Source organism: Brachycentrus maculatus, unplaced genomic scaffold (assembly GCF_059751285.1).
Source record: "Brachycentrus maculatus isolate JH-2025_06_01 unplaced genomic scaffold, ASM5975128v1 h1tg000104l, whole genome shotgun sequence".
NCBI lineage: Eukaryota > Metazoa > Arthropoda > Insecta > Trichoptera > Brachycentridae > Brachycentrus > Brachycentrus maculatus.
The window spans coordinates 2,635,571-2,650,000 of NW_028280858.1; the positions used below are offsets into that span (position 1 = coordinate 2,635,571).

The 14,430-nt window shown below is 30.4% G+C and overlaps 1 protein-coding gene across 1 annotated transcript in view; it reads right to left on the minus strand.

Moving 5' to 3' along the window:
* Window positions 1–14,430, minus strand: part of side-VII (sidestep VII transmembrane protein) — a 238,925-nt gene that overhangs the window by 219,555 nt on the left and 4,940 nt on the right. The window contains exon 2 of the mRNA XM_088258892.1: window positions 12,819–13,027. Within this exon, the coding sequence (XP_088115018.1) occupies window positions 12,819–13,027 (209 nt within the window). The remainder of the gene's footprint in view (window positions 1–12,818; window positions 13,028–14,430) is intronic.

The following is a 14,430-nucleotide window of genomic DNA, read 5'->3' on the forward strand; positions in this document are numbered from 1 at the left end:
TTATACAAAAAAGTGATAAAAACATATTTTTTTTAAATTGTGAAATATATGTTTATTACCTTCTTACTGGAATACTCGCGTTAGAAAGAAAATTTATTGTTTAGTTTATACAGTCTTTCTAGCACATGATAACAATCAGGTTTGATAATAAATCTCGAAAAACAGTCGTAAAAATTCTATTGTCTATTACTCTTAGACACAATGTGTCGCTCGTTTTTAAGTCTCTAGAATAGTCACATCCTTCCGCTAGTGAAATAACATAATGAAGAAAAAAGTCGAGTCACATGTGACACTGTAAAATTGTTTTTTTATTCCATTTGTCAGAATATCAGAATATCGACAAAAATGTCTGAGTATAAATTGTTTATACAGGATATAGTACAGGAATCAGAAATGCCAAGATCGAAGATGTCGTTAGGTGGGGAAGGCAACGAAGAAGACAATGGTATGCGCATGTGAGGAGAATGGAACCATCCAGACTCCCCCACATCGCACTGTACGGCCAACCCCATGGTAGACGACTCGCGGGCAGACCACCAAAGAGATGAGCCGATAGCTGGGAATCGACGTCGCAGGAGGCTAATCCCTCTTAAAAACAGGCCGCAAGGCCTATAATAATAATAAGAAGAAGAAGAAGAAGGATATAGTAGATAAATAGTTTAAAAAAACGCCACATGTACGTACGTAATGTAAAATTTTTGGAAATCTTAGATATATATGTTTATTGGTCAATCTCACAACACAGTACATAAGAATTCACAACACCCATCTATGTTGGATTAAGGAATGTTTTTATTAAGCGGACACTCTTTTATTTGCATATCGCTCACTCCTTTCAAGAACGTCATAAATAAACGTTTTTAAAGTTTATAAATATAATACAATGTATTAAATAAATATCAAGCCACTTATTAAACTTTTCACTGTGCAACAGATCTTTTTAGGTAAAACCTGAAGGTTTTTTCTCAATTTGAAAAATATTTAATATATTTTAAAAAAAATTTAACAATACCTTTTCTTCAAAATGCAAAAACAACACTTTCTGCCCTGTAGTGGGTATATATTAAGTTTAAAATATGCCTCTTTTGCTGGGATATCTGGGTATTCCGAAAATATGCATAACTAAAAATTGACATCATCAGACTAGTGTGAGGCTAGACAAAATGTTTTATACACCCATATTTATTTTAATCATCTACCTTGTTGTGATATAACATATAATTTTGTCTGATTATGTCGGTAACGACGAAACCTAGTCGCTGGTCAAATATAATTAATGTGGAAAAAAAACTAGGTAGCTTTTTTTATTATTATTGGTATATAGTTTATAATAAAACCAGTTATGATGTCAAAAATGTAATCATGTGGAGATACATTAAGTGGAGATAATCCAGATATGTGAACAAGTTTTGAATATTGAAAGCATTAACTTTGTGGATCATCTTGATATATTATTTCGAGAAATAAAAATACTTTGTGTTCTGATCCACTCACATTTTTATTTCACCAACTAGTTTCGGCAACAACCTGTTGCCCTCTTCAGGGTAACATTTATTACTAGTAATAAATGTAACCCTGAAGAGGGCAACAGGTTGTTGCCGAAACTAGTTGGTTTAATAAAAATGTGAGTGGATCAGAACACAAAGTATTTTTATTTCTCGAAATAATATGTGAACAAGTATTTGGGCACACTCAAAATGTTGTTCATAATACATAAATTTACTAAAATAATTTATTCCTATGGCTACATGTTACAAAAAAAAAAGTGTAGCAAATGTTTGATAAATAAATAATTGATATGTGGGACTGTCTCTATCAATATTGAACTGTTGGTCACCCAAGCCTAACGACATTGACCAGGTAATTCTAGTAGTTTGCGGACATAATAATATGCCATTAGCGCAATTAATTTACATAGTATTGCATGTACTTTGCAAATCAAGAGTATTGTCATATCTGCTCAGATGGAACTCTTTCCGTCATTTGAACAAAATAATTATTTACAACATTTTGAGTGTGTCCAAATACTTGTTCACAAATCTGGATTATCTCCAATTGTAGGAGTTGTTCTCATATGATTTTTATTTGACAAAAAAATATATGAAAATAACTCCTATAATTGGAGATAATCCAGATTTGTGAACAAGTATTTGGACACACCCAAAATGTTGTAAATAAATGAACTGGTCAAATTATAAGCTAACATAATAAAAATGAAAATGATATTTGTTGGCGTTTCTCATGTATGTGATTATATTCCAGGATTCGGATCTCACATACTAATAAAAGAGTTTTTGCTCAATAATAAAGCTTCTTTACATCTCACCAATAGATGTCCCTAGTGATGTTCTAGTGATTCAAGAACAACGATTCGAAATTGGTTCATATATAATTGGTCCATAATGGGTAGAATTGGTGAATGTTACACGTGTGTAAAATAATCACTTCAACCAGGCTATGACGGTCGTCAGCCCCGTAAATGGTCAGACTTCCATATTCTTCTTCATCTTTGATGAGATGTCAAAAAATAATATGGTATTATAATATCTAATATTGGACAAATATCTCGTAAATTCGTACTTGATAGGAAAATGATTTTTTATGTATTGATATTAATTAAGAGACACACACTCTGAGGTAACAGGCGACATAGGGAGGACCTGATATGGCACACAAAAAGAGAATATTGATATTTATAATACATGATGATTACTCCATACTTCCTTCATCTAAGTGAAGATGAGAATTAACCAAACAAAATCACTTCTTCATCTTTGATGAGATGTCAATTTGTTTTACTAATTCTATGGCAATTGTCGTATATAGTATGGCAAGTCAAAGTTAACAACAGTATGAAGATAAAACGTTTATTTTCCATACGTAGATATCCAAAATTACCATCAGTAATTCGTATAACTGCTGTAGGCCATTCCATCACATAAACCAACATTTTTCACAGTGTCCCAGGGCAAATTACAGGCGACTTTCCGAATATTAATTACTGGACATACGAAAAACGTATATCATGTTGTAGAGTTTTTAATTCCGGGTTGATTAATTAATAAGTTTCAGTTTGATTGATGAAGGGATGGCGCTCGTCCATGTGTGGAGGGTGGTGCGTTATTCGGGCCTGGGAATATTTCCCCCTGACAAAATTAATATGGTTATATTTCTCATAAATCTTGAGAGACTTCTCACAATGACGTGAGTTTATTAAATTGCGTTTTAACAGCATCAGGTGGCGCACGTATAAATAATTAAAATGATATTATTTTTGAGATACACCATAAATCATTGGTTTGGAACGACGCTGAACGACTGACTTGTGTTTTTTTGTAAAATTTGTGTTTGCCACATAAATAAAATAAATATATATTTTTTTCTTTCTTTTCCCATGTCCACTTCATATTTGGAGCATAAAGCCTCCACAAGTCACCCCTGGTGTCCAAGCTATCCTGTTTCACTTTTTTTTAGCTTCCTGAATGATCGTCAGCGGTCTTTCTCTTGGCTTGAATACATGAAGGATTAATGTTGTCAGATGGAATTCTTAGAACATGTCTCAAAAATGTACATCTTCTCCTTTTTAGGACTTCTAATATGAGGATCTGCTGCGTTCTGAATACCATTATTTTTTATGAGTTAATTTAAATGTTTTTTTAGAATTTTGGCATATTTTATAAACTTTATAAAAGTCAAATGTTTATTTTTAATTCCTAGATTTTTTTGTCTTGTTATCGTCAAAAGCTATTAGTTTGTCCGTTGAAGTAATACTTAGGATATTTTATTTATTTATAACAGTAACGAAAAAACTGTGTGAGTTTTGTGAATAGGAATAATTGTATGTTTTTACAAAATGTTTTAAAATGTTTTCAAGAAATGGAATTCGATTTCCATGTGGAAATCGATTTAAAATCCTATTTTAAACCTTAAGCATAACTTATAGGGAATTAATATTTTAATACACTACTTAAATTAATTTTTCCAGAAAAATGTTATAAAATCGTGTTTTTTAACCATTGCCTTGTTGTGTTAATAACATAATAAAATTTCTAGGCTCCCACAAGCCTGATGATGTTGGTACAACGAAACTCAGTCACTGTTCAAATAAAATAAAAGTTGAAAGAAGACGAAAAAAAGTTGTTTTATTTTATAAAATTCAGTTCCACCAAGAAACGTCAGTACAAAACTTAAATCACTTTATAATATTTTTACCATGAAATTATACTCTTAGACTATTTTCAGACCAAACTGATATTTTCGCGCTTATTACGATAGCTAAAAAATATAGGATTTATGGTAAGACGTTAATTCTAATGATATGTTCAACGGGAATTTTCTACCAAAGTTTATTTTGAATTTTGAGGTACAAAAAATTTCTGGTTTATAAAAACTTCATTCACATTCACACACAGTGGAGAATTTTGTTTATAAGGCCCTCGTACTTCCAAGAAAAAAGAAATAACGACCAATCTTTGCAACGCGCCACCTTTTCATATTTTTCACCCGAGCCCGCTATTTCGGATTCCACGTACAACGGAGACTGGCGAACATCGTTGAAACGTAATTAACATTTACATTTTTTCGGCAAATATTTACTGATCGTTTTCATCTCAAAGCGGGATGGAAAAGTCTGGCAAAAAATAAACAAAGCACTTCGCTACCGGAACAGGGGCAAATTGTCAATTTCCATTTTTATTGGGGACCGCAATTGAATTGATCACCGCCATTCATCAAGATTTCCCGCAACTTGCCGTCAGATAAGGATATATAAATAATATGTGGGTTCTTCCTAAATGGGCTATTGACTACAAGCGAGAAACGTTTTCAATACATTTTACTAATAGCTGTAACGGCTTGTACCTCGTAACTTCGGTACAGCAACCAAATAATTAGACACGAGCTTTTTCTAAAATCTTAAAGAGACTTTAAGAGAGGATACCGTAATTTTTTTTATAAGCTCACTCAGATCTTTCCGGGTTTTTTGTATGACATCATAATTATTATTTAAATATTAAACACTTGAATATACCACTTTAATGAGTTTTATTTATATATATACGACTAGTTTCGAAAACTATAGATGTTTTCATCTTCTGGTAAAAATTAATAAATTAGTTTTAATTTTTACCAGAGGATGAAAACATCTTTAAGTTTTCGAAACTAGTCGTATGTATAAATATAACTCATTGAAGTGGTATATTCGAGTGTTTATTATTTTTAAAAATAATCAACATGTCATTCCACAAAGTTAGTACCAAATCAATTAATAATATGACTTTATAATCATTTGAAGATTTTTTTTTTGCCCTAGTAAATATGAATTGTTCATAAATGATGTCAAATGCAAGATAACCCAACAAAATTATGGTTTATGAACTACCTCGTCAAAAGACATGAAAAAATTCTTCTCCAAATACATATTTATTGGAAAAAATTAACACTATCTATCAAGTAAAAAAACCAATTTGATAGATTGAATGAGGGTTTTTTTCAATAAATGAACAGGGAGAATTATAAAAGGTGCTGAAACCGTGTTTCATTATATAAAGTGTACTTATTTAAAATTTGACATAAAATTTTACAAAGTTTTAATATTTTTTACATCCTTCGTTGTAGGGATTTCAATTCTAAATGTACTTGAATCTCTTTTACGCATTTCAAGTGTAAAAATTTAATTAATTTTCTTACCCTCGTCTTCAGCCGATGGTGCTTAAGGCACTGAAAAATTTATTGTTAAGTATATGGAGGTAAGTCTTACGCTCCAGGTACTAGTCCTAGGTAATATTAAACAAAATATGGTATAAAAACCCCTAATATTAATTTGTATACCCTTGGGATTAAAAGGGAATTGGGAGTTGGTCAGGTCGGGAGTTGGAATAATTGGCAGGCTAAGAAGATGCATGAATGAAGAAGAGGCGAAGATTATTTGCAAAGACAAATTGGTGCCTACCCCTGCGGTAAAGCGGCGTGATAATAAGTTTGTTTAGTTTTTTTAGTTGATAAATATATTGAGTGTTGAATATTTTGTTGACACATTCTGGATTAACCTTGGCTTAAGTATGTAATTGAAAATTAACCTAATGATTAAAGAAAACACTTGTTCATACCAATTGAGTTTTATTAAAGACTACATGTTTCAGAAGTTAAACTTCCATCATTCAGGTCTGTATAATAACTTAAATGTAAAATATATAATTGTTCTATAAATAAGGAGAGGGGAAAGTTAGGGGAAGGGGGTTAGTCAAGGGGCGGAGTTTGAAAACAAAGGAAAAATGGAAAGTAAAGGTGAAGAATTTGGAAACAATATATTATTTAATAAATTATTATTAGAATTTAGGTTTTTTTGGAATTTTTAAATTTTCTAAATAATTCATAATTTGGCCTTTATGTGGAACAAGGTGTAATAAATTTAATTTATGAGAGTGGAATGAGTGATTTGTATCTATTATGTGATTTGCAAATTCCGAAAAATAATTACTAACAAGACCGTTAAGATGTTCTTTAATTCTAATCATTAAATTTCCGCCCCTACTAACCCCCTTCCCCTAACTTTCCCCTCTCCTTATTTATAGAACAATTTAATATTTTATATTTTAGTTATTATACAGACCTGAATGATGGAAATTTAACTTCTGGAACATGTAGTCTTAAATAAAACTCAAGTGGTATAAAACAAGTGTTTTCTTTAATCATTGTAATATGTCTTACCACAAAGTTAATGCCGAAACAATATATAAAAATTAACCTAATTAAAAATCAGAAATTATAGTAAAGTAAGATATATTTTTTAATGAAATAATAATCCATCAAGCTTATTTCCGAAACCGATGTATTATTTTTTGTATGAAATGGTATAATACGTAGCAACTAGAACCCCTTACTACCATGTTAGTAGATTTACGGGTATTGTGTCATCTTCGCTGATAGTAATAACGATGATAAATAGCCATATCGTAATTCCAATACTTTTATTCTATTTTTCTACAGTCTTTTGTGCGATATTAATGATAAAAATATTATTTTTTCTTACGAGAATGTGAAGATGGCATCTTGTAAAAATATTGTAAATGTTATTCTTATTTTGTCGGATTATTTCTTAACAGTTTTCAGAGATAAAATGTAGTAATAGTGTACTTCGTTTAATTATTTTTTAATGATATTTTTTATGAAATTCCATCGTTATGATATTAACTAGAACTTATTAACATACTACGCGAAACAGTAGACAACCGGGCAAATAAAAATAAATGCTTCAGAAGCTGAAGTATGGAAAATTTAAGGGATGAATATAATTGTTGAAATCTGAACACGGAGGAATAAAGAGGTTTGAACTTTTATATATTTACAATTAATAATAATGTGTCCTCACAATTTGCTAGCCATATTTGTTTATAAAACCGTAAGAAATATTTTTTCGACCCGTTTGAAACTGTTTGACATATCGCTCACTCCTTTCAATAACGTCATATATCAAAAAACGTCAATTTTCAGTTGTGCATGTTTTCGGAATGCCCAGAAAATGTACTATATCCTAGCAAAGGCGGCATATTTTTAACATAATATTTACCCGCTACAGGGCAGAAAGTCTTGTTTTTGCATTTTGAAGAAAAGGTATTGTTTGATTATTTTTTTAAATATACTAAATATTTTTCGAACGAAGAAAAAATATTCAGGTTTTACCTAAATAAATCTGTTGCACAGTAAAAAGTTCAAAAAGTGGCTTGATATTTACTGTTAATACATTTTATTATATTTTAAAACTTCAAAAACGATCTCCTGAAAAATCAGTTTTTTTATATGACGTTGTTAAAAGGAGTGAGCGATATTTGAAAATGATGCGGAATGTATCGAAACACGTGTCACAATAGATTTTAATAAATAGTTGTATTTTTTTAGTGAAACTTAAAATTAAAAATTAATATGCATTACCAAAATGTGACTGCCGAATCAATTAATGATTGTAATTAAAATAATTAAATAAATAAATTTAGAGTAAGTCTAACAAATATATATTTTAATATTATACATGGTAGTTTACCAGTAAATGTGTGCTTTACTAGATTAGAGAGTAAACTTTTCAAGTACTGATAAACACATCGGAGCAGAAAAAAGTATATTATATTATACAGACTGACCGTAACTGAAGTTTAGAGCTCCTCACGAAGCATTTATCTATCACACGAGCTTACGAGGAATATCACATAAAAAAGGAGGAATGACATTAAGTCACTAGCGCATTGGAATGGGTTGGTCTCAGACAATTTATTTCAGCCATATTTTTCCGATAGCTTTATTCCATACAAAATAATGGGAAATTTAAAATGACCTTTTTTCTACAATTTATCATAATTTATTTATGAAGACACTGGATTATTTACCCTACGGATGATTAATCAATATAAAGGATCTCAACAAGCAAATTGATGAGGCGAATGTAGTTAGAAAAAGGATCAGAGGAATACCGAGAAATAATTGGCATACTGGGTATGTCGAATGATTTAATGCGTTCAGGTCAGGAGTCGAAATAATCTATGGGTATGTATAAGGACATGCATGAATGTGGAAGAAGCGAAAAATGTTTGCAAATCCAAAGAGGTTTGGCGTTCTATTCTCTCTGCCTACCCCTGCGGGGAAGTAGCGTTATAGTTTGTTAGTAAGTTAGTTACGAATATACGTGGTTTTGGAAAGTTGGTAGCAATGCCGTAAACTAGTCCACAAAAGTTTCACGTTTCAATGGGTCAGTTCCCCGATTTAAATACGAAATGCGTCAACAGGGGTCGCAAGTTTTGCGATTTAGATTCTGCGGTCGAAACCACTAATGACGTCACCTTGATGACGGTAGAAATTGTTTGTTTTTTTTTGCCATTAAAATATAGATAATTTGGTCCTTAAAACCTTCCTTTTCTTTTTATAAATTAAAAAAAAATCTGGTCGATTGTCTTCTGATTTTTTATATTTTATTTCATTTGATAAAATCTTTCTTGTGTTAACGATCAAGATAACACTGCGTTTCTATGATACAGTGCCCTATGCACCATTGTGGTGCGAATAAGGGTTTGAATATGAATGAATTTTTTTATATCTTGTTTTACTTAAATATCGTTAGTCATAAATGTCATAAAGAAGGCACGGATCAGGCATATCTGGCAAAAATAGTACACTATTTTCGGCAAAGGCGGTAAATCTATCTACAAGTAACAGAATTATTTTCTCACCGCAATCAATTCTTGAAAAATAATTCCTAACTCTCTATTACAAATTCCAAGATTAAATAAGAGTAGATAAAAAGGATCTTTATTTCTCTCACGCTGTTGTATAATAAATTATTGAGAGAAAATAGTATTATTGGCCTTAGAAAATAAAATAATAATATGTTTTGCTACAAATGTATCAATTTAGCCCCACAAAAAGAGTTATTCCGCCTTTATGTCCCGAATTACGTCACTGCGGGAATGTTCTGTTCTGATTAAACAGCACTTATTTGTGCCAACAAAACAAAACTCGATTCCAGCATTAAATGTCCCAAATAAAGACTTGATGGGAAAAACAACGAGTGTTAGTTTTAAACGGAATTGAGGAAATTGCGCTTTACTTATTTTTATGAAGTTTTTAAAAAAAAAAATTAAAACCGTTAAAATAAAAACCATTTAACCCATCGGCCTCCAAATCAGCCGCCAATCGTTGGTGGTAGGTATATTTTTTCATATGCAATTCAGCCGCCGTTTAAGCCACGCCCCCATTCGTTGTAGTTCATATTATAAAGATACTTTCGTGTGATATCTACAAATCAGTAAAGAAAGCTTTTTGTAATGCATTATTTCTTATAATTCAATACAAATTTATTGACAACACGTGACCAAAGATGTCTCCGTAAGGATAGAATTATCTTTTTGATTGAAATATCAACTAAAATCAGTGAGAAATCAAAACTTTACATCCCAGGAGTAATGTTTTATTGAGCTATTTTTTCAAGTTTTCATGTTACTTTATCACATTTCTGATCTAGACACACGATTAAATACGTGCCTTATGTACTATATTTATTAGAAAAATAGTAAAAGTAATAATTGTATGAGATATTTAGAGAGAGTTTATTTTTTTTTTAAAACTGATATGCGGATGGGTTAAACCATTTAAATCACCATCTAATTCCATAAATGCTATGCCAAGTCAATAAATAAAAAGTAGTGTTTTTGGAATAAAATGAATTTCGTCGTTATGCCTGTAAAGCTTTCGAATAATAACATCGAATGAACAACAAAGACGTGTTGTTTGATGTTGGTTTATTACGCCAAGATGAAGGTAAACCTTTGGCTTTTTACATCTAAAAGCTTTGACGTAATTGACGCCTCATTCTAAGGGGTAGCAATTGTTTCAAATTTTATGTAATTGACAAGCTCCTGTTTTTGATGTTCCGGATAAAAAGAAATCCCCTAATTTGACATTTTACTAATTGTGGTTTAGTTGTGCTGATGTGTTTAACAAAGTAATCTCTTTTTAGGTATTCAACTAGAGAAAATGTGTTAGGCGGTTAATATAAAACACACATATGGTTAATGACACATTAGATTTGCTATTTTTCACGAGTTCTATCACGTGTGAACATGTGTTTTGGATGTTGAGCTGGAGAAAATGCGGAAAGAAATAATACAAATTACACGTTTGATTAATAATCCATTGAATTTTGCTATTTTTTATATTTTTTAATCATGTGTCATCACAAAATCAGAAAAATGTGTATGGCAGATAATACAAGACACATAAAGTTAATACGCCATTAGATTCACTGTTTTTCACGTATTTTAATCATGTTTCAGCTGGAAAAAATATGTAAAACAGATAGTACAAAATACTCGTAGTTTTTTAACGTACCTTTTCAATTTGTTGTTTTTTCCACGAGTTTTAATCATCTTTATTAGTTATTCAGCTGAAAAAACGTTTCAGGAAAATGATATAAACTACACGAATGGTTAATGAGATTTGATACTTTTTCATATTAAAAAAAATATGATGAAGAAAGTACTTTTGGAAAGAATTTTGTGAATCTTTTAATAATATCATAATATTTTGAAAATGTTTTAGTTATTTAATTTTGGAAGGAATTTCGTATGTCTTGAAATAATATCATAAAATTTTTAAGAATGTTTAAGTTTTAGTTGCTTGTTGATTTGAATTGAGAAAAATAAGCACATTAAAAAAAATACAATCGTGGTATGCATTATTTATTTAATTTGTATTTTGATTAATTCCTGTCATTAAACTATATCAACGTAATAAGTGAAATGTCGTGGTTAAAACATAAAAAAATCAGAATTGTTGTTTTAGTATTTAAATACAACCACAGATGGAAGTACAAGTGCCATTTTAGAAATAAATATCACTGGGCTTTAGTTATAAGTCCGGCCGTTCATGTACGCCCATACTCCCGTATAATATTTTTAATTTATATAATGTTTAAAATATAATATGTTGTTTATCTTTGTAAATATATTTTTTAACGATAAATTACCCAAATGTTTCAAGGATAAAATAGTTTTAAACAATAGTGTTCATGAAAAAAGTGCTAGAAACAAGGATAAAATAAAACATTTAAAAAAAACAACCGCAAAATTGTATGATGTATAAGGGTTTGAAAATGTATGATGAGATGCCTGAATATATGACGAGTCTGAAAGAATTTAAAAATAAATTTTGTGTGGCATTTTCAAAAGAATGTGAAGATTCAATTTCGATTGAAACTAAAATAGTTCATCGTTTCGAAAGCTACCTTTCTGGAGGTCCAGGGTTCGATTCCCAGGGGGGGGTCAAATAAACAAAGGTGATTTTTTCACTCAAAAATTTATTCAATATTACCCTGGACTGGTACCTGTGGAGAAGAGGGCTGGTCACCTTTCCTTGATTTGTTAACAATCAAGATAACACTGCGTTTATAATATGCAGTGCCCTATGCACCATTGGGGTGCGGGTAAGGGTTTGGATACATATATTGAACTTGTATACATATATATATATATATATATATATATATATATATATATATATATATATATATATATGTATATATATATATATATATATATATATATATATATATATATATATATATATATATATATATATATATATATATTTAATATAAGAGTTTCTGCTTAATAAAAAAGCTTCTTTACATCTCACCAATAGATGTCTCTAGTGAAGTTCTAGTGATTCAAGAGCAAAGTTTCTAAATTGGTTCATATATATAGAACTTCGAAGAATTTGAGTAGTGTGGTTGTCAATAATGGGTAGAATTGGTGAATGTTACACGTGTGTAAAGTGATCACTCAAACCAGCCTATGACGGTCGTAAGCCCCGTAAATGCCCAGATTTCCATATTCTTCTTCATCTTTGATGAAATGTCAAAAAATAATATATATATATATATATATATATATATATATATATATATATATATATATATATATATATATATATATATATATATATATATATATATATATATATATATATATATATATATATATATATATATATATATATATATATATATATATATATATACATATTATGAATTAAGTAAAAAAAAATTTTTGTATTTATTGTAATATAAGCTAACTAAAGAAATAAAAAAATTAAAAATACTTGAGGAGAGTTTTGTTTGGACGACCATGTACGCCTACACTCCCGGACCGGTGAACATATATATGATTCATCTATTTAACGTCATCAATGGCGAACCAATCGTGTGCTGGAATCGAATTTGTTCCCATTTCAAGTAACATTGGGTGAATTAATTAATCAAATAAATAATTACTCACCGATTACAGTCAAGTTGACTTTGTGGTTTCTGGTCTGAGCAATCTTGAAATCCACTCTACACCTGTAAACTCCTTGGTCCGAGTCCCTCGCTCGGTCTATCCCTAATTGTGCGGGCTTCCTCTCGGGCATGAAGTATGCCCTGTTGGCAAACACGCTCTCGTCCGACCAACGCTCGGCGATGGCGAAAGCCCTCTCTCTTGCGTCGACGCTGAAAACAATAATTTAATTTTTGGTAAATATTATTTTTTGACATCTCATCAAAGATGAAGAAGAATATGGAAGTCTGGGCATTTACGGGGCTGATGAAGAAAAAAAATAGAGTGAAAAATCACCGATATTGAACCCCCTGGGAATCACCACTTTTTGACCACTGCACTATGGAGACGGACCACGGTGAACGCTACAAAATTATAATAGTGCTCATTTAAGCCAGCAAATGACAGGTAGCTCCGCAAATGCCCATGAAGGCCTCTATATTCCATTCCCACATTTCGTTAATTTGTGCTAAAAGTTGACCTTACCCGGAATTGCTCAAAGTACTTAATTATTTTGAGTATATTACGTGGACTAACAACGCACTAAGGAGGCGGACAAATTTATATGGTCACTAAATCAGACAACTTCGCCCTGGCGTATAGAAAAACGTGAATTACATAAATTGGATTAAATTTCTGGTCAACAGAAAAACTTTTCATATAAAATTAACTCAATTACTGAATATGAAACCATAAAGTTTGCATGATGTCTTTCGGATACCCCGTTCGCTCTTTGTCATTTTATTTGCAAGCTCATAAAACATATTATTACATTAGGACTGACATGTGTAGGGAATTTTTATCCATTCTTTAGGCTTCAGGAAAGGGATGGCGAGCCTATGGCACGGAAAAATTTTCATGACATTAAAAAAATAAAAGTGACTACTTGTACATTTTACAAAAAAAGAAATAGTATGATAAAATTCAAAACATCAAAATGGCCATATTTTATTTTCGATCATCAATAGTTTCGCAAACGATGGAAATGAAGGATATGACGATATTTATGCATTTATAAATATATCGCATTGTTTAATACTTTAATATTTCTTTTATTTTGCCATTAATAAGTACTTGGTATTGAAAAATTTAAAGTTACACAAACATTTGATGCATTTTAATTTCCATGAAATGTGACACGTGACATATTATTATATTTAAAAAAAAAATTGGCACTCAGGCTGTTAAATGTTACATCAAATACTGATATTTTGAGTCTGTTGTATTTTAATGTGAAAAAAAACCTAAAAATTAATTTTGTGAGAATTGTTTCGCCTAGTTATATCAATTTTCAAACAAATGTGAAGATTAAATCTCGATCAAAACATTCGTTTGAAAATGCCATAACTAAGCGAAACAATTTTGACAAATAGATTTAAGTTTTGTACTGACATTTCTTGGTTGAATGCATTTTAAGGAATAAAATAACAACTTTGTAATTTTTTCACAAGAATTTTATTTTGTTTTGAATATTGAAAGCATTTACTTTTTGGATCATATTGATATATTATTTCGAGAAATAAATAGACTTTGTTTTTTGATCCACTCACATTTTTATTAACAACCAACTAGTTTC